At 51.5% G+C, this 22,822-nt stretch overlaps 1 protein-coding gene across 1 annotated transcript in view; it reads right to left on the bottom strand.

The window, feature by feature from the left end:
• Positions 1–22,822, bottom strand: part of IGSF21 (immunoglobin superfamily member 21) — a 96,032-nt gene that overhangs the window by 8,604 nt on the left and 64,606 nt on the right. Inside the window, exons 3-4 of the mRNA XM_059829841.1 lie at positions 8,985–9,097; positions 1,712–1,833 (exon numbers count right to left, since the gene is read on the bottom strand). Of these exons, the coding sequence (XP_059685824.1) occupies positions 1,712–1,833; positions 8,985–9,097 (235 nt within the window). The remainder of the gene's footprint in view (positions 1–1,711; positions 1,834–8,984; positions 9,098–22,822) is intronic.

Genomic DNA, 22,822 nt, shown 5'->3' with positions numbered 1-22,822 from the left:
GCTGAGCAAAACCGTTGGGTTTATGGCAGGCAAGCAAGGCTGTTGAGTTAGGGAATGTGTAATCCGTTTGTGAAGTTGCCGAAACATCCTCCAAACAATAATTAGTCGTGTCAGAAATTTGTACAACAGCCGAGCGAGCAGCTGAGCGGAGCCCGCGCTACGTGGGGAAGCAAAATTTGAGAACCAGAGCAGCTCCTAAGCATCTCCTGAACATCCTCCTGAGCAACCTCTGATCATCCCCTGAGCATCTCCTGAGCATTCCCCTGAGCAACCTCTGATCATCACTCGAGCATCCCTTGAGCATCTCCTGAGCATCCTCTGAGCATCTCCTGAGCAGACTCTGATTATTGCCTGAGCAACTCCTGAGTATGCCCTAAGCATCCCCCTGCACAACCCCTGAGCATCCCGAGTATCTCCTGACCTTCCTGAGCACCATCTGAGCATTCCCCTGAGCAAACCCTGACCCTCCTGAGCATCTCCCTGAGCATCCTGTGAACATGTCCTGAGCATCTCCCTGAGTAACCTCTGAGCATCTCCTGACCCTCCTCCTGAGCATCTCAACCATCTCCTGAGCACCTCCTGAGCAACCCCTGAGCAACCCCTGAGCATCACCTGAGCAACCCCTGAGCATCACCTGAGCAACCCCTGAGCATCTCCCAAGCAACTGCTGAGCAACCCCTAAGCATCTCCTGACCCTCCTGAGCAACCCCTGAGCATCTCGAGCTTTTCCTGACCAAGCCCTGCACATCCTCCTGAGCAACCCTTGAGCATCCTGAGCATCCTCTGAGCATCTCCTGAGCAACCCCGATCATGTCCTCTCCAGCCCTGCCTTCCTGCTTCTTTTCTCCACTCTATATTCACATTTATTCCCATGCAGCCATCTAACACACTTGCTCTTGCTTATAACAAAACATAGCTCTGAGTGTAGCAGAAAAAACAGCAAAAAACCTCAAAAATTCAAATTCCAAAGAATTAGAAAGAATTTCATGCTTGCACACGTGCTCATCTGACGGGACAAGCCACGCCGAGCCCTTTCCAACCCGTACACGGACATTTGCAGGTGGTATGCATCACATCACCTTGAGGAAACGACTGGATTTTCCCCACCATACACAGAATTTTTATTACCCCGCGCTGGGGAAAAACGAGCTTTGAAATCCGATCAGCAAATTCTAATTTAAAAAGGAAACAAAGGAAAAAAAAAATTGTGAAAAATAAATACTTCCCCCCAGCCTTTTTGCTTTGAATAAAGTATCCCCCTGAAATTTTTTTCAGGCTCCAGTTTTGGTTTTATAACACCAGCAATAAAGCAAGTGTGTAATTAGTAATAAAGTTGACACTCCTGCAAGTGCTTTCACACTTGGAAGAAAAGCAAAGACAAGCTTCCATGCCGCCTGTTTTATAAGTATTTTTATTTTATTTTGGTGTCTTTCTTTCCCAAGCCTTGTTTTTCTCTGCCCATTTTCACCCCTGGAAATCTCTGCCGATGTCACCTTTTCCCTAGGGACAAGCAGGACTTTGGATATTTGGTGACGGCGCATTAAGGGACGATAATTTCTTTGCAATGCAAAGATACCCCACCGACAGCCGAAGAGGACACGTCGAGTATTGCCATAATACCCTCAACTGCCCCCAAATGGGGACAAATTCCTAAAAATAGGCATTAAAGAGCAGCCAACAAGTCAAAGGAGGTGATATCGGGGTGACTTACCGCACGGTGGACTGGTAGACCAGATCCTCCCTCTTCCGATAATTCTCCATGTGCGAGAAATTGGTGGAGAACATGGCATCGAAGGTGAAGATCTTCTGCTTGATGGTGCCACCATCGGTGACCTGCAAAAAAACCCCCGTACGTGAGATGCCCGTCGTCCCTTTTGCAAACACACGAGCAGCTTTGCACCCGCTTTTTAATGTTTTAAAAGATTTTTATTTTTGATATTTTTATTGTTAATATTTTTTCGTTAATATTTTTATTGTCAATATTTTATTTTTAAGTATTTTTATTAAGATTCAATAAATACTATTTATTTAGTATGAGCCTACTGACATTAAAAGCAAAACCTGCGCGTTTCTGTCCAGTTATCACGTCGCCAACTCCTATCTCCAGCTGCTCGCTGGGGTTGTAATTTTTAAGTGAAAAAAGGCTCTTTTTGGGACTGGGGAGGACTCATTTCTTCCCTGTGCCCCTCAATGCCTTCAGATTTCTCTCCCCCTCTTGCAAGGAGCAATGTTTAGTACAAAATTAAGGAGGAAAAGGCAGAGGAAAGCAAGGCAGATGGGAGATGGGCGTTCTGGGGCTAGAACAGCTCAGATCGATCCATCAGAGGGTTAGAATAGTCTTTTTTAAAAGGCCAGGCACTGGAGAAGGGGATTTTGAGGATTAACTCCCCAAAACCAGCAGCTCCTGGAAAGAGACCCCACTCTCCCCACCCAGGGCTTCTCTCCCCTCCTGGGCGAAACTCAACGGTCACTCCAAATTTTCTCTTTTCTCCCTTTTTTTATGGTAAAAATGAAGCGGAGGGGAAAGCTGTCACTAAAGCCACTGCCTCAAATTTATTCACCGAGGCTGAGGCTTTTATTGCAAAGAAAATACACGCTGGCACGGACGCGGGATAAAGAACTGCAAGAAGAATTATCGGAGCTGTAAATCTCCGGCCTTGGGAACGAGGGGAAGTTTTCAAGGACGCGTCCGATTTTTCCCGACTTTTATTTACGCCCTGAAGCTGCTTCTGGATTGAGATGCTCAAAGGGTTTTCCAGGGATTATTTCTGGGGATGCAACAGAGGATGGGGATGCTCAGGGGAAGGGGATGGGGTGCCGTGGAGGTGATGCCCATGGACGAGGAGTCTCCAGCCACATCTGGACAGATGTTGGCGAAGCAGGAAAGCCTCGAGCTAGATGGAGGATGGGAGCGGGAGGAACACAGCTCAAAGCATCCCTCACGCCGCCACTCGCCCCCCGGGACCCCTCGCATCCCCCCGAGGATGCACGGCGAGGGAAGATAGCGCAGCCCGGTCGCATCCGGGCATGCAGTTAATAGGCTCCTATGAAAAGGCGCATAGAAAATAGTCTCTCTCCAGGGATTCGACCTACTTTCAGCCTTTTATCTGCACCCTGGGGTCAATTTTTTTGGAGAGGAGCTAGATATAAAGTTGGTGAACCCACGGGGCATGCGGGAGCGGCTGAGCCCAACGCTTCTTGCCGGGAAAAAAAAAGGATGATAATTCGGCAGCATCCGATGGCGATTGCCCCGAATTATGTGCCCACACCAAGCAGCGGAAGGCAAAGGCACATTTAAGGCACCGGAGCCAAGCTCAGGCAGCCCGAGGCTGCCTGCTGCATTATTTATAAACCCCAGTAAAAATCTTATTCCTTACAAAAAACCCGGCGATTGCCACAGCGCGAGGAGACATTAACCTCCCGCTCCTTCCCGCTGGCGCGGAGGCAGCCCCCTCCTGCCTCTCCCCTCCGTCGCTCTCACCTCGCCGGCGGTTTGCTGCCCCCAAAATACGCCGTCCCCATTAATATTGCCGGAGCCTCTCGCCGGGATGCTCAGTGGGTGAGATAACTATCCGGGAGTGATGGATGGGGGACCAAGGGGATGGGAGCGAGGGATTTTGGAGGACAAAGCGGGTTGTAAAGGGACAGGAGGTCTCCATAGCACCCTGGGGCATGGGACATCGCTGGGCTCTGCTCCGGGTTCCTTCAACCATCTTCGTCCTGGGGCTGAATTTACACCCTTTCTCCAAGCAAATGCAACAAGCACTTGTGATGGGAAGAGGCAAAACATCCCAAAAGGGGCTGCAAGGGGCGACTGCAATGCTTAGTGCGCTCAGGGGGTAGCACCGGGGTTTGCAGCATCCCACGTCACAGCCGCTGGGAGAAATTCATCACATTGGAAAACCCCTTTTTAGCTTTTTTTCTGCCTCCCTCCCCAGCTCGCTTGAGCATCTGCATTTAGCTCAGCTGGCTGAAATCCCCCCTCCCACCCTGAGCTTGCTGGACCGCTTGGTCCTACCTTGCTCAGAGCCACCCAAAACACCGCAGGCATTAAATTTGGCTTCCAAAAATAAAAAGTAGTTGATTTATTTGCCCAAACCCAGATGGTTTGGTCCCAGAATGAGCACCACGACCTGTCTCCATCCCCTAAAGGGCAGCACCCATGCCGGTACCCCCCTCTCCGCCATCGCTAAACCACAGGCATGATTAAATCCATATTGCAAGAGGGTCGCGTAATTTTGGGAGGTGCAGCCCGGGCTCCCCACTGCCTCCCCAGAGCCGGAGCGATGCCCTCGCCCAGAGGTAATAGAGAGCTCAATAAACTGTGCTGATGCTTGTGACCTTCTCTCCTCGCCTGAGCATGAGGAATTAAAAGAGTTCCCCATGCTGACATTTAAATTATCATCTCCGAGGCACGGAGACGACCCAGCCGGCGCGTAGATGAATGGCACGAGTCAGACCTCTCGCAGTTACCAGCCCAAGATCTCTCCATCAGCGGCTTTGCTCAGATTTTAGAGAATTTCTCTGCAGCTGTAAAACTCGAGATTTTCCCCGAAAGGGGAGCAGGTTTATAAATCGGAGGCACGACCTGCCATGAATTGGGTTGGCTTGAAAATTTGGAGGGGGTTGCACATTTCTGGGAGATACTTTCCAGAAGCAAGAGGTAAAAAGCAGCATCCCGGTGCCTCCAGCCTGGCTCCTCCCAAGCATCCCTAAACCAGCATCCCCAAATTTGCCAAGGCTCCGGGCTTTCCCAGCACCATCGTAGGGTGTCGGAAGGGCTTGCAACAGCCTCAGCACGTTGGGTGCCCTTCGTTTGGCTCCTCCACCCCGTCTTCCCCCTCTCCTGGAGCCGCTGCTGCTGCAAGCAGTGACTTTATCATTGTCACCAGCAACATTTCCCGCTCGGAGCCACCGCGGGAGCCGCCGGCCGGGGCTGTAACATCTCATTTCTCCTAATGGGCAGTGGCAGAGGAAGCCCCCGCGGGGACCGCGCTTTGTCACCATCCATCAGGCGGCTCTGAGCGGTGCCGCCAACATCTGTAATGCGTCAGCCCCTGCTTGCCATGGCCGCGGGTTTTGGAGCCCCGGGGCCTTTGCTGGGCAGGGACCAGCCCGATGACACCCTGGATGGAGCAAAACGCTTTGCAATCCCCCCGCACCGACCCGGAGAGCTTAAAACCAAGAGCTGTTGCATGAAGGATGGAGCGAACGGCTTGCAGATGGGATGAGGGGGACCCCCGGGGTCATGGTGTACGTCCCCTCACCTGCAAAGACCACGTTAATGGGTACTATGGAGAGAAGCGCTCATGCATGGGTGCTACGGAGAGCAATGCCCGTACAGCATGGGTGCTACGGAGAGCAATGCCCGTACAGCATGGGTGCTACGGAGAGCAATGTCCATACACCATGGGTGCTACAATGAGCAACGCCTGTGCACCGGCACTGCAGACAGCAACACCAGCCCCGGCTCTGAGTTATTCTCCTTCTTGCTAATTAGACTGAGCACCAAACTCTAATTAATCGAGGCAGAGTGACTCCCCCCGGACCCGAGGGCTCCGCTCCATCCCCGGCTCTCACTGCTGTACATCCCCAGGCCAAGCTCCCGGTCACCGCCGGGCAGAGGGACGGCGAGCGTGGGAGCGCTGCTCTCCGCCGGGGAATCATGCCTGGCCCTCGCCTGCCACCAAAAATCTGCAAAACACTTTTTTGCAATTACCATCATCTCATCCGAGCCCCCGGCTGTGTGTACAGGCTGGCTGCTGCCGGCTGCCTGCTTCCCCCGCCGCTGCCAGATGTCTGTACAGAGCCAGAACAGAGACTCAGAGGATTTTCCCTCCCTCTCCCGCTTCTGTATTTTTTTTTTTTGAGCTCTGTACTGCTGCAAAAAGTAATTTTCTCCCTCCCCATCCCTTGCTGCAGCGTGGCAGTGACCATACTAATCAGGTCTCCAGTGCGACCCCTGAGACGCCTGTGATGGGAGCCAGCTAACAGCCTGACAGCTCTGTGTCTTCCCGGACTCATTACAAGCTCGTTTGCAAGGATGCCACCACCCTCGTCTCCTGCAAGGGCTTTTGGGCACTCGCCTAACGTGCAGGGGTTGGGACCCATGTTTGCACATGTTCTCGGGCAAATCACACCTTCTGGAGATGAATTTACTGCCGAGGGGAGCGGTTGGATATTAATTAACACCTCTGCAGACGGTGCGTGTTCTTGTTTACGCCGTGAAAAAGTCCCTTTGCTCACCCCAGCTTTCCTCGAGTCTTCTGCGTTTCAAGCGACTCAGAGCGGCGGTTCATGCCGAGGGGTTTTCTGACCTGAGAAAAACGTTGTCCCTTGCTGCCACCCCTGCTCACCGTCCCTCGGCGTGGGGGTCCCTGGGGACTTGCTGAAGAGGGAGTCTGGGGGGTCCCGGTTTGCAGCGCAGCGCTTCTCGGTGGGGTTTTACCTGCCTTACCCCTGGTAAGAAGCCCCTTTATGCTTCACAGCCTTCAGCCTCGGTCTGCACGCACCCCAACAGGTTATGCACCCATCCCATGGGTTATGCATGCACCCGACGGGTTATGCACCCACCCTGACGGGTTATGCACGCTCCTGATGGGTTATGCACGCATCCCGTGCGTTATGCAAGCACCCCAATGGGTTATGCACGCTCCCGACAGGTTATGCATGCACCCAGAGGGGTTATCCATGCACCTTGATGGGTTATGCACAAACTCCATGGGTTATGCACGCTCCCGATGGGTTATACATGCACCCTGATGGGTTATGCACGCTCCTGACAAGTTATGCACCCACCCTCACGGATTTTGCACCCACCCCGTGGATTATGCATGCACCCTGATGGGTTATGCATGCACCCTGATGGGTTATGCACCCACCCTGATGGGTTATACATGCACCCTGATGGGTTATGCACGCTCCTGATGGGTTATGGACCCACCCCATGGGTTATGCAGCCACCCCATGCCCTACACCAAACTGCTGCTGAGTTTGCTGCTGCACTCTCCCTCTTTTGCCTTCACCCCCCTGCAACCCGACGTGCACCCCTGGAGCAGCTCTGCATCCTTAAACTCAACGAGTTCGCTTTGCTCCCTGTAAAATAAACCAAGGGAAACGGGAGCCCCAGTGAGCCCCCACAACACCCCGCTCCACCGCTCCAGTGCTGCGCACAAAGACGCTGTCAGGATGATTTACAAATGGTATAAATATAACTCCGCAGCCCCAACATCTCCACCCCGGCTCGCCCGAGACCATCCGTCACCTCCTGCACGAGGGAGCTGCGACTGGGGCTTCGGGCAGCTGCAAAAGTCTGTGAGTGAGACAAGACGGGGGGGAAAAAGGGGAAAAAAACCCAAAATCCGGAGGGAATTTGGGAAATCCTGACATGCTCTGTGAAAAACCCAACTTTCTGAATGCGGGAAGCTCCCTGGGGAAGGAGAAAAAGGGAAGGGGGAGGTAAAAATCCTGGAAGAAAGGGGGATTTGCGGCGATAAAAATAAAAGCTGGGTTATTTTTTCCCCTCCCACTCTCTCTGTGGTTTCTCGGAGCGTAATTTGCTCGGCTGCCCCGGCGCGTCATCCTCTCACCGAGGGCTCCAGCATCCCTCCGCACAGGGGGAGATTATGCAAATCCAGCCCCAGCTCGCGGGAAAGTGGGTTAATCCAATATTACTGAGTGGAAAAGGGAAGGAAAAACCCGGTAGAGATGGCAGTGCCGGCGGAAGGAGCACCGTGCAAAAAGCCTCCTCCCCAAAATAAGGGGCAGACAAAGCCAATTGCAAGCTGCAACTTAGGGTTCGGGACAGTTTTTGGTTTATATTTTGATATTTCTCTGCTTGCATCCCCTACGCACCTAAATACACGTATTTATAGCAAACAACAGCGATGGAAATACTCCTGTGCATGCACCACGCTCCAGCAACTGAATATATATCAGTCCAGAGAGCGCCTTTTCCTATTTATGAACCTGCCTGGATGTGAAGAAGAGCTTTAAGGCAGAGATGCTCCTTGTTCAGGGAACAGAAACAAGACGGTAAAACCAAGAAAAAATATCCTCTGGCAAAGGGCAGTCACTTCATCTGACGCCACCAGCCCAATTAGCTCTTTCTTCGCCTCCTCCGCGAACAAACACGCAAGCAAAGAGCTGAGTTTTTCCCATCCTGGAAAACTTCTAAGTTTTCTCTGATCAAGCCACTGTGGGGGTTTTATTTGTGTTTGGCAGCTTATCCTGAAATTCCCCGGAGAAAGACAAAAATACTGCTCTGGACCGTTATATCTGTGGCTGGATCCAGGCAGATCATCTCATCCGGTGCAGATGAGAGTGATGCTGGTGGGGGGAAAGCTACAGCCTCCAAATCCCCCCTCCCCAAATCAAACCAGGTGCTATAAGTCTTGCTTTGCTCCAGATCAGCATCCCACCTCCCTGGGTATTTTTGGGGACAGGAACGGGAAGGGGAAAGGTTTTTGGGGGAGGCTGGAAGAGCCCGGTGTGAGGAGCCCAGCACTGCTCCCCAAGCCCCGAACACCCTCCATTTTGCATAATTTCCCCCGCAGCATGACAACCACCCTCTTTTTTGCATCATTTCACACCTGGCATGAAAATACTCTTTGCACAGCGGTGCCGACCCGAGCCCCCGGCTCCCAAACCCCGACCGGCACCAACCCTCGGCGCAAAGCCCCCAGCACCGAACCGAGCCTGCCAACCCCAAATCCACCCAGAAAACATAACGAAACGTTTGGAGAAAGCCTCATGGAGCCCTCAGGATGATTGCAAAGCCATTTTACATCTCTCCCCCCCCGCCCCGGTTTTTAAAGGCCAGCCTGCCTGCCTGCTTCGCCGAATCGATATTCACATCAGCGAGAGCGCCGTCTGCCTTTCTCTCCGCCATCCAGCCTTGACCTTCTGTTGTACAGGAGCAAAGCAGCCGGGTGGCTTCATGTCCCCGGCCCCAAGGGCAGGGAAAAGGCTCCGGCGCCGCTTACCCGGTACCAGACGATCTCCCGCATCTTCCCATCCGTCTTGAAGTTGCATTTCAGGGTGACGGCATCTCCCACCACCACGGGCGGCAGCGGCTCGATGCTGACCGTCAGGTAGGCTGGAAAAGTTAAAAAGAGGAGAAAAAGAGACGTGAGCTGCCAGGGAACGATGGGGCGGGGGGTTAAAATACTGTTCTCAAACGGTTTGATGGTATTAATAGCTCTGCCATTGGGAGCAAACGCCGGCTGCATCCCACACAGGGATAACCCATGGGCAAACCCATCAGCGTGGCATCTTGCCCCCTTGCAGTGATGAATTTCGGCTGCTCCCAACGCACCAAAAAAGCACCAGCTAGAGAAAATCCTTCCTGACCTTATTCACCAGCTCATGGTACCAAAATGCAAGGGTTGACCGTTCTGCTGCTTCCCTCGCCAGCTTTGCAAAACTGCCCGCGTTTGCCCAAATAAACCCTGGCCGCCCAGGTTTTGAGGCTCGCCTTGATCCACGCACAAAGTCCAGATCCCACCGGCCACCTTTCCCAGCTGCAAACCCAAGCCCATCCTTTCTACAGAGATATTGGCTTTGACTTTTTCTCCACCATCATCTGCCTCACAGTGGTTCTCTCCTCATTGCAGACCAAGTTCCTCCACTCAGGCTTGTTTAAAACCCTCTAAATTACACATTTCTCGTGGGAACGGGTCCAACAGATTAATCAGAGGGTGCACAAAGCCCAACCTGAGGTTTTACAGCCCAGCCTTGGCCAACCGCCTGTTTCTTCCCCATCTCCCCCATGGCTGGATGCAGGATTTGTCCTCGTAGCAGAGGGAAAATCAGAGCACGGGCAGCTCCGTCTGCCCGTTTTCGTCCCGTTTCCCCTCGATTTGCTGCAAAACCATTGCAGGAGCACGGAGCAGCCAGGGTCAGGAGGGCAGGCAATTGCATTGCTATTTTATTTTCCCCTGTTTCTTCCGGCTGCTGGAAGATGCCAGACTGACAGCCTGGCAGATCCGAGCCTTCCTCTAGCATCCTTGCCCTGACCGCACCCGTTTGACACCATCTCCAACCAGGGCATCCCCAAACAGCCCTTAAGCCATCGCAAAAATCCTTTTTTTTTTTTTTAAATTATTGCTTGCATCAAGTGGAAAAGCAACGCTGAAACAACCCAAAGCGCCTGGAAAATGGGAGCAGGTTTGGAAATAGGGCTGCAGAAACCAAGACTCCTTTGTTGAAGATCCTCCGAAAGCGGGGAAGGTGATTTTAGATGTCCCGCAGCCAGCAATTCGAGGCTCGCCTCACTTGTAAAACAAGTTGCCGGTGTTTTTGCAATAAATCTCAGCCACGACCTGAGGGAGAGCACGCTGCACGCACACGTGCCTGCTGCAACAGCAAGGCAGCGTGGCCTGGCATATTGAGCACGGGGCTGTAAAACTCAAAATCTCTTTGCGCTGCTTTTTTGGGGGCTGCAAAAGCAGGTTTGCCGCTGCGATCGGCTGGATGCAAGGAAATTGGGAAAAAAGTGGATTTTTTTGCTGGTGGTGAATACTGGAGAGTGCTTTGCAGCATTGTGCAGCGGGTGCATGGGAGACAGCAGTGCTGAGCAGGAGTGGGGGCTCAATTAAGGGCTGTTTTCAGCCCTGAAATGATGCACAGCAAGATGGGTTTTAATATTGCACCTTTGCAACCCCAGCCCGACGCCTCTCTCCTTGCCGACAGTGACCCAAATCCCCACCAGCAGCCACGCTCATTCAGGGCCGGCCGCTTTCCAGCCTCTCTCCTCGCCTGGACAGGGTTTATTTTAGCACGCTAAAGCTGGGATTAATTCCTTACGGCTACCAACGCAGCGCGCGGTCCCCTCGAATTCAGGGCTTTGCAGTGATAGAGAGGCGGCGATGGGAGAGGGAGGAGAACGGGGAGGGATGCGAGGAAGTCCAGGCGAGGTCTCGCAGTGGGTGTCCCGATTCCCCCCGCTTTGCTCTTGACATTTCCAAAAGCGAGATGAGCAACAGGCACGAAAGCAAAGGGCGGGGGATGAGCAAACGCTTTGCAGCATGGTGGCATCTGCCCAAAGGAAATCGGGGACGGATCCCCTCCGGGGACGGAGCCTCCACGCGTGCGGAAAAGCTCTGCCTCTTCATCAACCAGCGTTGGGAGCCGGCGGGTGAGATTACATCTCCCTCCTGCCCCCGGTGCGGATCAACGGGGCGATTAAATAAAGCCAGCGGTGGAAGCGACGGGTGACAAAGACAGAGCTAAGATTGCATTTTCCCTTGCGCCCACAAATTATTGAGATACAGGAGTTCCCGGCTTGTAATCGCAGCATCTCCAGATGGTTTTCCATCCCTCTTCCCGTGGCATTGCGTTTCAGACCCTGTGCACGGCAATGGGAAGCCGGAACACCCCCATCCCAGTCCAGCCAGGCGTTTTGGTGGTGCTTAGACCATCTCCTGAGGGTTGGGGGCTTTTTAAAGTCAATGATGGACAAGCTCAGGGTGGCCCCAGCCACCCATCTCTGCTCACGTGCAGCAAATGCATTGGCGCAAGCATTTACCCGAGCAAAACCCACTGCAAACACATCCCCAACCTGCATCTTCTAGATGGCTCAAAAAAAGCTAAAAATGGGCTTTTTTTTTTTTTGCTCTGCTCCCTCCACGTGCTGCAAAACCACTTTGAGATATCAGCCGGGCTGCAGCCCACCGGCTCCTACCTCTACACCCGGTAATTTGGGCTCGGCTGTGCTGGGAGGATATCTGGTCCTTAAAAATAGTGGAGTGTAACCATGAGATGCTCCTGCACTTCTCCTCCAGAGCAGTTCCTCCACGGCAAAGCCAAAGCTCTGGAGCTTCGTGATTTATTGCACCAGTGCCGGGGGGGGACAGGGACCCCGCGGAGGGCTGATGCCGGAGCCCCAGTGATGCCTGGAAGGGGAGGGAAGGTGAAATCCCCCCCGCTCAGAGCAAATTCAGAGCAAAATCACCCCAGAAGATGGGGAAAAGAAGGAGGGAAAGAGCAGGAGTGAGAGGGAGAGCAGAGAGAAGCAGATGCACGGTCCCCAGAGCAGCCAGCCCCCAAATGCTAAGGCTGTGTGTAGGGGAGGGGGAAAAGCAGGGAAAACAAAGCCAGGCACCGAAAAACAAAGCAGGAATCCAGATGGAGCCATCCAAAACCTGCTGTTTTGCTGTGGTTGACGTGCGAATCTCATTCCTCGTCCCCCGCTTCCCTTTGCTTTGTGACAGCGGAGGACAGTGAAGTGTCACCGGTTCTCAAAATCCCTGGGTTGGTCCATTTTTTTGGATTTACTGAGGAGAAGAAACCAGTGGTGACAGGCATTGCTGAATTTTAAGGACTATTTAAACAGGGCTGAGCATCAGATTTGCACCTCCAAAGGAAGAGCCCAACCCAACATCTCCATCATCCTCTGCGTTATCAGCATCCCAAAGGCAGCTCTGAATGATGGAGCTCCTCTCCTTCCCCTTTGCTCTTTTTAAATAAGACATACTTCATACGGAAAGTTGTGCCGGGCCACCCTCTGATTAGGTTCTGACCTATGGAAATTCAGCCCTCTGATTAGATCACATCCCTGGAGAGAAAAGAGTATTTTTGCTAGCGAGCGGTGGGAATTCTTGCGACATCCAGTTTAAGGAAGGGGAAAAAAAAAAAAATAAAGGGAGGGGGAAGGGAGAGATAAATGAAATGTCCTTTTAAATCAGGAGTGACACATTAATAAAAGGAGCACATTGTAACATGCTCAGCGCTTTCAATTACAAAATAGCTGCGAGGGAGGAGGCAGGTTTCACCCCGGCCGTGCAAGCGGAGGATGTGGCCGGATGCTTCCACCGAGGCGCTGGCAGAAAGCCCCGTTTCTGCCCCGTTTGAGCATCCCATCGGGGGTTTTTGCGTGCGAGAGCAGCCAATTGCCCCATGGAAATCTCTCAGGATGCAGCTGAACCCCCCAAAAAGGCTGAGGTCCCCCCTGTCCTGTTGAGGAGAGGGAGTGAGAGAGCGGCTGGGTGGGCGGCTGGCAGCCACCCAAGGGCAACCCACTGCCGCACCCCTGGGTGCCCTTGAAAACCTCAGTGTGATGGAGCCTTTCGGCGTGTCCCAGCATGGCAAAGCAACCCTTCCACGTCTTCCCCACATGCCTGATAATTTTAAGCTACATCTAAATTAAATATTAATGTATTAACATCGACCGGCACTCCTGTTCCTTGATTTCTCACCTCCCGGTGGTTTCCAATAAGCTAACCTCAAACCAATGATGGGCTTTACCCCTTCGGGACATGTCCCCAAGGTTCAACCTGTCCCCATCCTTGCATTTGAGGACGGTCAAGCGGCGTTTCCAGGGATCAGAGCAGAGCAACGCATCGGGCTGGAGCCAGAGGAGAGGACACGTGGGGACGCAGCTGCCCCATCTGCCCCCGCCGTGTATCTCCCCCATCTTTCAGGTGCCGACACGTCCCCCTCGGCGGAGGCGACGGGGAGAGATAATATTAACACATCATTATTTTAATCAGCCCGTGATTAGTGGGGCTCATACATAATTCACACCAATTCCTCCACTGCCTTCCGGCACTCGCTTTTGGAAGCTGGGGCCAGGATGGTATTTCGGGGTGCAAATACAAGGAGGGAGGGGGGAAAAAGGGACCAGCACCCCCCTAATTAGCACAGGGCTGATTTTCATCATTTTCCAGGATTTCAGGCATTTGCTGCTCGAGGCTGCACTTTGCCCCTTGCAGAAGAGCCAGATGGGATGCTAAAGGATAGCACATCACCCCCCCAGAAAAGTGGGGAGCTATCCTGCTCCCTGTTATCCACTGGAGGAAGATGATGGTTAGCACGAGGGGAGATCACCGGCACGCAAGGGTTCACGGCTGTGCGTGAAGCCCCGGGGACAGGGATGCCACCCGCCACATGCCGGGGCTGAGGAACATTAAGTAAACGCGCTTTGACTTGCAGCACTTTGCAACATCTTGTTCATTAAAGATTAAACGCCAGCAGTTGCTCCCGTTCCTGTGAGCAAATACCTTCTCCCTCCCGCCCCAGCTCCGGCAATGCCTTATTTATGATATTCCAGGATGATTTACAATTATAATGTGTTGCTGCCTCTTCTTGCTAACCCGGGAGGGCTGCAAGGGCCATGAACTGGCGAAGGATTCGCATCTGTCCCAATCCGGAGTGGCCAAATTTTGCTGAATCTTGAGCTTTTCCTCCTGGAAAGCTACTGCACTGATATATATTTTTTTTAAATGGAGGAGCAAGTGTTTTAACACAGGTTTAACAACAGTGAGTGGAACGGGATGTGACAGATGGACTCAGCATCGCGCTTCCAAAGGAGAAGGTCCTTTTGCAAAGGAAAAAATGGGTTGGGGTGAGCCCGTTTGTGTTTCTAAAGGTATGAACTGCTTGAGTTTTGCTTGCATTTCTAGCCTTTCCTTCAAGAAAACCAAAAGCTGAGCGCCAGCAGGGCTGAGCATCCCCAAACCCCCCGCTGCCCACCCAAAAATTGGGCTGGTTTTTGCAAAACGGGGCTGTTTTGTGAAATAAACCCGTGAAACCCGGCATCACCCGCTGCGAGGAAGAGCCCTGCTGGCAGAGAGCAAATTGTATTAATACTGTGTAAATAGGATATTAACAGGCCGACCAAACAATTAAGAGCCGGTAATTAAAATTCATCTTCCTTCACACCGCGGTGTATTAAAGTACAAACATTTAATTAGATGCCTCTTACCTCATCCATTTGCATAAGTGGGAGGAAATACTTTGCAGCTGTACCTCTAATTATTCTTTATGAGGGTTGCTGGACCAAACCAGCCCCTAAATCCTTAGGTATTGCAGAGCCAGGGAAAGACACATAGAACGTACAGGGAGTATGTATAGAATATGCTTTGGTACGTTTTTCTCTAACTAAATAGGATGCCATAGGCACATTGAACCCGACAGATCCTGTGGATACGTCTTGCGTCTTGTTAGCTCTTTGTAATGTAAATCAATAATTTTAATCAATACATTGACTGAGTGTGGCCGGTTTGGCCTTTCGACCCCTTTTAAATCAAGATTAACTGAGAAAACCACTTCATTGGGGCTGCTGGGGACAGACAGACCCTAAGGGGTCTGCTGCAGTTAGGATTTAATGATCAAAATCTGCCAAAACTCTACAAAATGATGGGGTTTTTAAGCTTTACTGGTCAAACTTTATCACCGTGTCCCAATCCAAAGATTTTTGCCTTGTTTCGGGGTGTATAATGCAAAAACCAAAACCAGCTTCCAACAACTTCAATGCTGGTGACAAAATCCAGTTGAGATGGGACTTTTGAACACTGTCCACAGCATTCCTTTTTTCCTCAAAACCTAGATTTCTCCTAGAAAAAATATCCTAGTCAAAAAGAAAAAGAAATCAAGCCTAATTTTGTGCTGTGCCATGGTACCCAACATCACTTGGGTGCAGCCGTCTTAGCATCACAGAGAGCATCTTCAACACCGCGCAATCATGTAAGGGCTACCCAAAGAGTTATGTCAATATATCTGCAGAAAAATCAATTTTAAAACCGGTTTTGTCCTCATTATGAACACTACAGTCATTTTTACATTCTTAAGGGCAGAGACTGGATCTTATCCACCAGTGCCTATAGCTGAGCCCTGTATGGTGCAGCAACACCGCAGACTGCAGAGAAACAAAGAGCGAGGCTCAAAATGGATCATGCTGGGCTACAAACGTGTTACAAATGCTTCGGCTCAGTGGGGTTTTCATGCACATCAGCACAACCTCAGCACGGTAAATGACCTCAGACACAGAAAGGGAGAGTTTGGGCCACTTTAGGTATGCAAATGCAATGGGTGATTTGGGTCATGGGAGCCTTGGGATGCTGCGGTGTCTCCTTCTCCCTCTCCAACACCCATCTCCTGCCCCTTCTCCATCACCTCCTCCCAGCATTTCCACCTTTCCCTCTCCCGTTTCCTTCCATCAACTACTCAAGCACCACCTCTATCCATCACCAAGCGCCAGCTAATAAAATAGATGTAAACACCAGCTTTTTACAAGCCCGTCACCACCTTCGGTGCGTGTCTCCCGACAAACAAATCCGCAGCGGATAGAGCCATTCATATCAGCTACGCGGCTTAGGCACGGACCGAAACAAAACCCGCTTTAACGTCTTCATCGTGCCTTTTCTAAGCAAAGGCTCATCGGCAAGGCTGTTCCAGCTCATCGAAGCACAAGATGAGAAAGCCCATTTCTAGCTCAGCTCCTTTTACTCACAGCGCCAACTTAGTGCTTGTACTACATCTCCGTCAAGGCGTTTGACTGCAATCCTCGGGAAATCAGTCGTTCCAGCAAAAAAATTGAAGTTTTGAGGCAAAACGGCTGGAGCAAGCCCGTGCCCTGCTACAAACACCCGGGATGACCTTAGATGCATCGTTTGGGTGCTCAGTGGATCCCTCAACCTAAAAATCAGGCGATTTCCCAGAGAAAAACTCAGAGGCACAACGTTGGCGGCGTAAATCCTGAAGTCATGAAGCCAAGGTCCGCATCCTGCCCGCTCCGAGACATGTGAGCCGCTGCGAAGCCAAACCCACCAACTACAAAATGAGAGATGCTTCAGATGGTGGAGAAGCACCAGTTTGGGGCTGAATGCAAGAAAAAGGAGGTTTGGAGGGAAGCAACAGGCACTGGACAACCGGGAGCAGTAGGATTTTGGAGGTACCTACTGGAATGAATGGGAAATATCTCCCATTTGGGTAATATTTCGACACCCCCAAGGTTGAAGACTGACGTGACCCCTGGATGAGCATTTCTCTACACGCACACAGGTGGGAAAAGACCAGAGAGCCAACCAAAACCAACGGCCACTTGGGAAACACCCACCCAAACCCAAAACCCCATAAATCAACCCCAAAAAAGAACATTCAACATGAAGAAGATGGGTCTTACCACCCCACGCAGATTATCAGCGGGGTTGTGCTTGCTGCATTGATAAGTCTTCTTGATATATTGTATTTCATTAGCTGCTACTAGGCCCCCCTGTACAGGCTGGGAAGCCACGTACATAAATTATAGATTGAATATTTATCTCCCGCCGCCGCGCAGATGTGAAGTATGTTTAGCAGCATTTACTCTAGCGCAGTAAAGTTTTATTTATAATTTCTCCCCCCCATGCTGCCGGCGTGCTCAGCGCATTGCCGTAAAGCCAACGGCTTACGACACACGCCTCCATCTCCTAACGATGCTGGCAGGGGGAAGGAGTATATTTTAGTATCGCATCTTCACACTACTGATATTGCCGTTAAAATATAATGCTTTAGCGCAGTGCTGAAGCACCCGGCTGCGGTTTATAGCTACTAAAATTGGGGGTCGTGACCTGTGATGGGTTGTTGGGTTTGTTTTTTTGGAAGGGGACGATGTTTGTCATCATTACGTTGTTCATTGGTCTTGTTCCTTTATCCCCATTTACAGGTTATTTAAGGATTTGGCCATCCTGGGTGCTTTTTTGGGTTTTCAGAGTCCTAAATGGCGTCTTGTGCCAGGGGAGGAGGGAAACTGAGTCTGGCAGAGCCAAATTCCCCCCCAAAACCCAGTGGCATCACTGACTTGGAGCAATAGCTTTGCCAGCACCTCTTGCCCTCTCCCCAGCTGCGCAAGCAGCAGCCGAGGCCAAAATGAAGCCCAAAACACCCCTGGGTCAACCAGGGCCTCAGATGCCCCGTTTTTTAAATGGCGATCATGCTCTTCGTTTGCATGTATGCATATATGCAAATAGGGGCTGATTGCCTGCAGCGCAGCCTGCCATTCGTGCTGTTTGAAAAACCCTGCACCAGCTACATAAGGCAGATTCCTCTAAACCCAGACTTGCTTGCACCCCAATTTTATTCCCAGCCCATGAGCTAAAGCCAACAGATTTTGGCAAAACGAGGTGTAAGGGGTGGGAGATGCCACCCATCCCCATGCATGCTGCGTTGCACTGGCTCTAAGTACTCATCCCTCCCCTCTCGCCCCAAATTTTCCCTTCCCCAATTAAGCAAACCCAGTTCCTGCAGGATTTCTCACTCTCCTGCGGATTTCCTCCACGGCACCTGGATTTTCCTTAAAGCTTTCCACCCAAAATTGCTGCCATCCCCCAGCCTCAACTGCAGAGCAATAATTCTCTCCTGCGTGCCACTTCTGCTAATAACTCCCAGGAGAGATTTGCTTTCTCCTTTTTCTAATAGCGCCTCATTGCAGATCCTAATTAACCTCGAGACCTGCTAAAAAAACCCCAATTCTTTCTTATTTTACCCCGTTATCGCTCTTCCCCATCCTGCACCGTCCAATGTGGACCACTTCTCCACCAAGTGCAGTAAGTGCATGTATTTCCGTGGAGAATTGCAGAAGGGTCTTGTCTTTCCCCAGCAAATCCCGAGCTCACTGGATGAGGAATTTTCCTACAATCCCACTTTTGCAGAGCAGGAGCGATCGCCGGCCACCGAATTCAATGCAATGCCTCCGGGATGGTGCAGCATCCCCCCAAAAACCTTGCAATAGAGCACGATACCTCCCCAGTGCCTGGGCCCGAGGTGGGTTAATGCTCGGGGCCGGGATGCACAGGTACCCTGCCACCTTCGCAGCCTCTCCAGGGCTTGTGCATGCTAAAAATTCACACCCCCTCTGCTTTTTCATTATTTTTAATCAAGTGGCATCACGGTGAGGGCAGCGGGATCTGTTAATCTCCAGCAACCCCCCCCAGTGCAGATGTGGGGTTTAATCCGGAATTAAGTGTGGCAGGAGAAGGAGATACCGTATCTTAATCCTGCGCTGCAAAGGATTGGAAACGTTTTTTTTTCCCCCACCAGCAAATATCCAGACCCCCTTTTCCAGCAACAGGCTCAGCTTTTCATCCCAACACAGAAGAGATTCCCAATCAGCCGGATCCCTTCCGGCATCTCTCCCCGTGTTGGCATCAGGAAGATGCAACATCTGGATGCTGCCCCCGAGCAGGGAGGATTATGGAAAACCTCACCTGGGATCACGGGTCTCGTCTCCAGCCAGTGCTGAAAGCGCCGCTGAGCAAAAAACCATCCCGGAGATGCAATTCAGGAGTAAAAAAGTAAATTATTTGTATCCAGCCTGGTTTGTTAGAGCTCCAAACTGAAGCTGATGGATTGGATACAGATGTTGAAACCTGGAAAAAAAGGTGCCGAGCCCCCGGCAAAGACCTCTGGGTGAACCGGGGAGGGACTTGCCGGCAGCAGCCGATGGTTTTGCCGCTGCTTCGCCCTCCGTCGGGGTGAGGATTACGCCACCGGCAGCTAATTATTTGAAACCACGGCTCGTGGCGTTAATCTAGGCTGGAGCATAATCCCAGCCAGGGCTAATTAGCAGAGCTGGAAGCAGCAGGGAGCTGCTCGAAGGGTGCCCTTTGGAGCGAGTCCTGCTCTGTGCCTCTGTTTCCCCACTTGCAAGGGGGAAGGCAAGACCCTTTACAAACCCATCTGAGAGCCGGCAAAAATCCCATCCTGGAGTGACAGCAAGAGGTTATTAGAGATGCTACTCCTCTGAAAAACAAGCACACTTTTGAATTTTCCCATCTGGAACCCCACAATCCTCCCTAAACCTTCTCTTCTTCCAGTTTTAGCGGGAGATACACAGGCTTGTGCTGGGCAGAAGCGGGAAAAATAATTAATTTCACGAAAGAACGAGTATGAGGATTTAGGTTTAGATGTTGCCGTCTGGTTTCCCACCAAGGTAAGAGTCCCGGCAAGGTACCGGTGGGGTTTTGCCATGCCAAGGTGGCCAAGGTGGCCCAGAAGAAGTAGGTGACCATGACCCTGATGACAAATTTGCTTATTTATTTCTCTATTTGCAGGAAATCCAATTATCCCATATTTTTGATTGGTGACAAATGTGGCAGCCATCGATTCTCCCTCTCCCTCCCCGGGTGTCTGCCGTGAGCAATCTCTGCCTGCACCATCAATTCCTGTGCCGTGTAACTGGAAAGGGATTATTATTATTAATTTTTTTTTCCCCATTTTCCTTCTGAACGACTTCTCCAAAGGCACAACCTCGGGCAGAGGAAGGGGGAAAATGAAGCCTGGTGCTGGGCAGAAGTCCCAAGTGCTATAAAATCCACTTTTTTTTTGCAATTTAGAGGGTGATGCGCAGCTTTTTACCCCGAAAGCCATCTCAGAGGAGCCTGGGGCAGCCAGATCGGCACCGCTTTTAGCTGAGCTGGGTGCTAAAAAGCAGCCAAAGGCACCCTGCTCCTTTCCTCCACCCCTGCAAAACCCTCTGTGCTCGCACGGGGAGCGCTCCGGAGGCAGCCCGTGTCTTCTACTGGTTGTATGTGGGGAGAGGGGATGGATGGAGGGACAGGAGGATGGAGAGAGGGGTGGAAGGAGTGACAGAGGGAGGGATGGAGTGATGAAGGATAGGATGGATGGAAGCATAGAGGGATAGAGGAAGAGATGGAGGGATGAAGGAAGGGATGGAGGAATAGAGAGAGGGATGGAGGGATGAAGGAAGGGATGGAGGGATAGAGGGAGGGATGGAGGGTTGAAGAAAGGGATGGAGGAATAGAGAGATAGAGGGAGGGATGGAGGGTTGAAGGAAGGGATGGAGGAATAGAGGGATAGAGGGAGAGATGGAGGGATGAAGGAAGGGATAGATGGAAGAATAGTAGGATGGAGGGATGATGGAAGGGATGGAGGGAGGAAGGGAGGGAGGGAGAAGAGGGGGATGGGTGGAGGAAGGGATGGAGGAATGAAGGGATGGATGGAGAGAGGGAAGGACACACAGACAGATGGAGGGGTTGATGAGACAGATACCTGCATATCCTACATTATAACTGACATGACCAGCTCTGGGCTTTGGCACTGGCCAAGAGATGCTCCTTCACTTGCTCCCGGGCACTGATTTGGCCGAGGCGGGGAGGCAGCCACATCCCACCCTCTCCCTCACCCCCGCCACAGGCTTTTTCCCCTTTTCCCTCGGTACGTCCCTCCAACTCAGCCTCCATCCGCTGCCTTTTCTCCTCCACCTCCACTACCCCTCGCAGTGCTCACTCTACAAAGCAGGATTGCTAATTCGAAGCTACCCTCTTCTCCCCGATTTACGCTCCGTGATTAATAATCCCTTTGCTCTCTCAGTAATGCCGCGCCGCTAATAAGATTAAAACGTATCTCCTTCTTACAGCACCGATTCATAACGCTGATTTACCGTTACTTCTCCGCTCTCACAGAGAGGATGCACATGGCTGTTACCTTAATCCCTATCCATCTCCGCACCGTTGAGAAATAACTGCTAATTAATACCTTTCTGTTTCCCAACTGCTTCAAGATACGCCCGGCTATCAATATTTGTCTGGCTTTTTACCGCTGATCTCAAAGGCTGATATAGCAAACTCCCAGCCCTGCTCACTACTTTAGCTCTGCAAAGGGGATGTTGGCATTTTTCGGGGTCTTTTCCCCCAAAATGGTGACATCCCGGAGGTCCTCCCACCCCGGGCGAAAGCTCCCTGAGATGGAGCAAAGCCAACAAATGGGGGGAGGCTTTTCTGAGCATCTTTTCATGGGGATGTGCTCATCTCCATCCATGACTCAAATCCCTCCATGGGGTGGCATCTCCCCGTGGCTCCACTTTCCTACATCCACCCCTATTCCTGCATCCATCGGCTATTTCTGCAGCACAACTCCACATCCCCAAACCAGTTTACATATGGAGCATCCTTAAATAAACCAATCAGTGACATTTTTCACCCCATTGCCTATTTTTGTGCTCTTCCAGGAGACCCTGGACCAGCCCTGCAGCCAACCCAAGCAGTCGGATGCTTTGGGAACAACAGCGATGGCAGCAGGAGCTTGGGAGGGAGGGAAAAAAAAAACCAGCAGAGCCTCTGATCTGATGAATGTGGCAGGGGAGGCCGATGCTCTGCTTTTAATAAAACATAACGAAGCGTAGGATCATAAAATATTTCCTTTAATTCAGTGCTCCCACGAGGGTGGGTAATAGAGGCTGGGTAATGCGGTAGGCTTTCCTTGCGGCTCGCCGGGGGGGAAAGCACAGCTGGGGTTGTTAAACAGCCCATTTGCAAGCCTGTAAGTGCTCTCCTTCCCATCCCCATCCCATTTCAGGGGGCAGAAAGACGGGGGGCTGTGCGCACCCTCATAGAGCCAAAGCGCATCCCTCCTGCTGTGCGTTTCAGGAGGTCCCCAGCTCCCAGAGCCACATCGCTTTGCCCCGCCGGGACGGGCTTGCTGGGATGGAAAAAGGTGAAAATGCAACTCAAGGTGGGATGTTCAACTCCCATCCTCATCCTCAGCGAGGACCTGGGTGTCTGAGCTCATGCGTGTTGTATATGTATAAATATATATATACACAAATACACATACACAAGTACAATATATAAAAATATATATATACACACACACATCTCCGAGGTGGCGTGGCATAAATGATTAACATTCTCACGTTAAAAATCTCTCTGCATCTGCTTTGTCCTACACCCGGCGCTAAATATAACCATACAATATGCTCTCTCCCTTCACCAGAGAGATAACATTGTTTAAATAAGCCCTTTCAATTTTAAAGAGTCGGGTTGTTTTCTCGCAGCAGGAAGCTTTTAGCAGATCAGGAGGCGGAGGAGGGTGGTCCATGCAAACAAACTCAGAGGCACGAGCATCCCTAACATCCAAGTGCCCAAATCCTGCCTCCTCCAAATCATTTCCCACCATGAAGTCGCCCAGATATGTTTTCCTGCTCCAAAAAAAAAGTACTAAAGACACATTTCTAGGAGCAGAAGGGTTTAATTTGGAAACCGGGCTCGCCTGCGCTTCCTCAAGCATCGCTCCGCTCCCACGCCGCTGCTGTAATTGCAGCAGC

Source organism: Gavia stellata, chromosome 27, assembly GCF_030936135.1.
Source record: "Gavia stellata isolate bGavSte3 chromosome 27, bGavSte3.hap2, whole genome shotgun sequence".
Lineage (NCBI taxonomy): Eukaryota > Metazoa > Chordata > Aves > Gaviiformes > Gaviidae > Gavia > Gavia stellata.
This window is presented reverse-complemented; position numbering and strand designations above follow the sequence as displayed.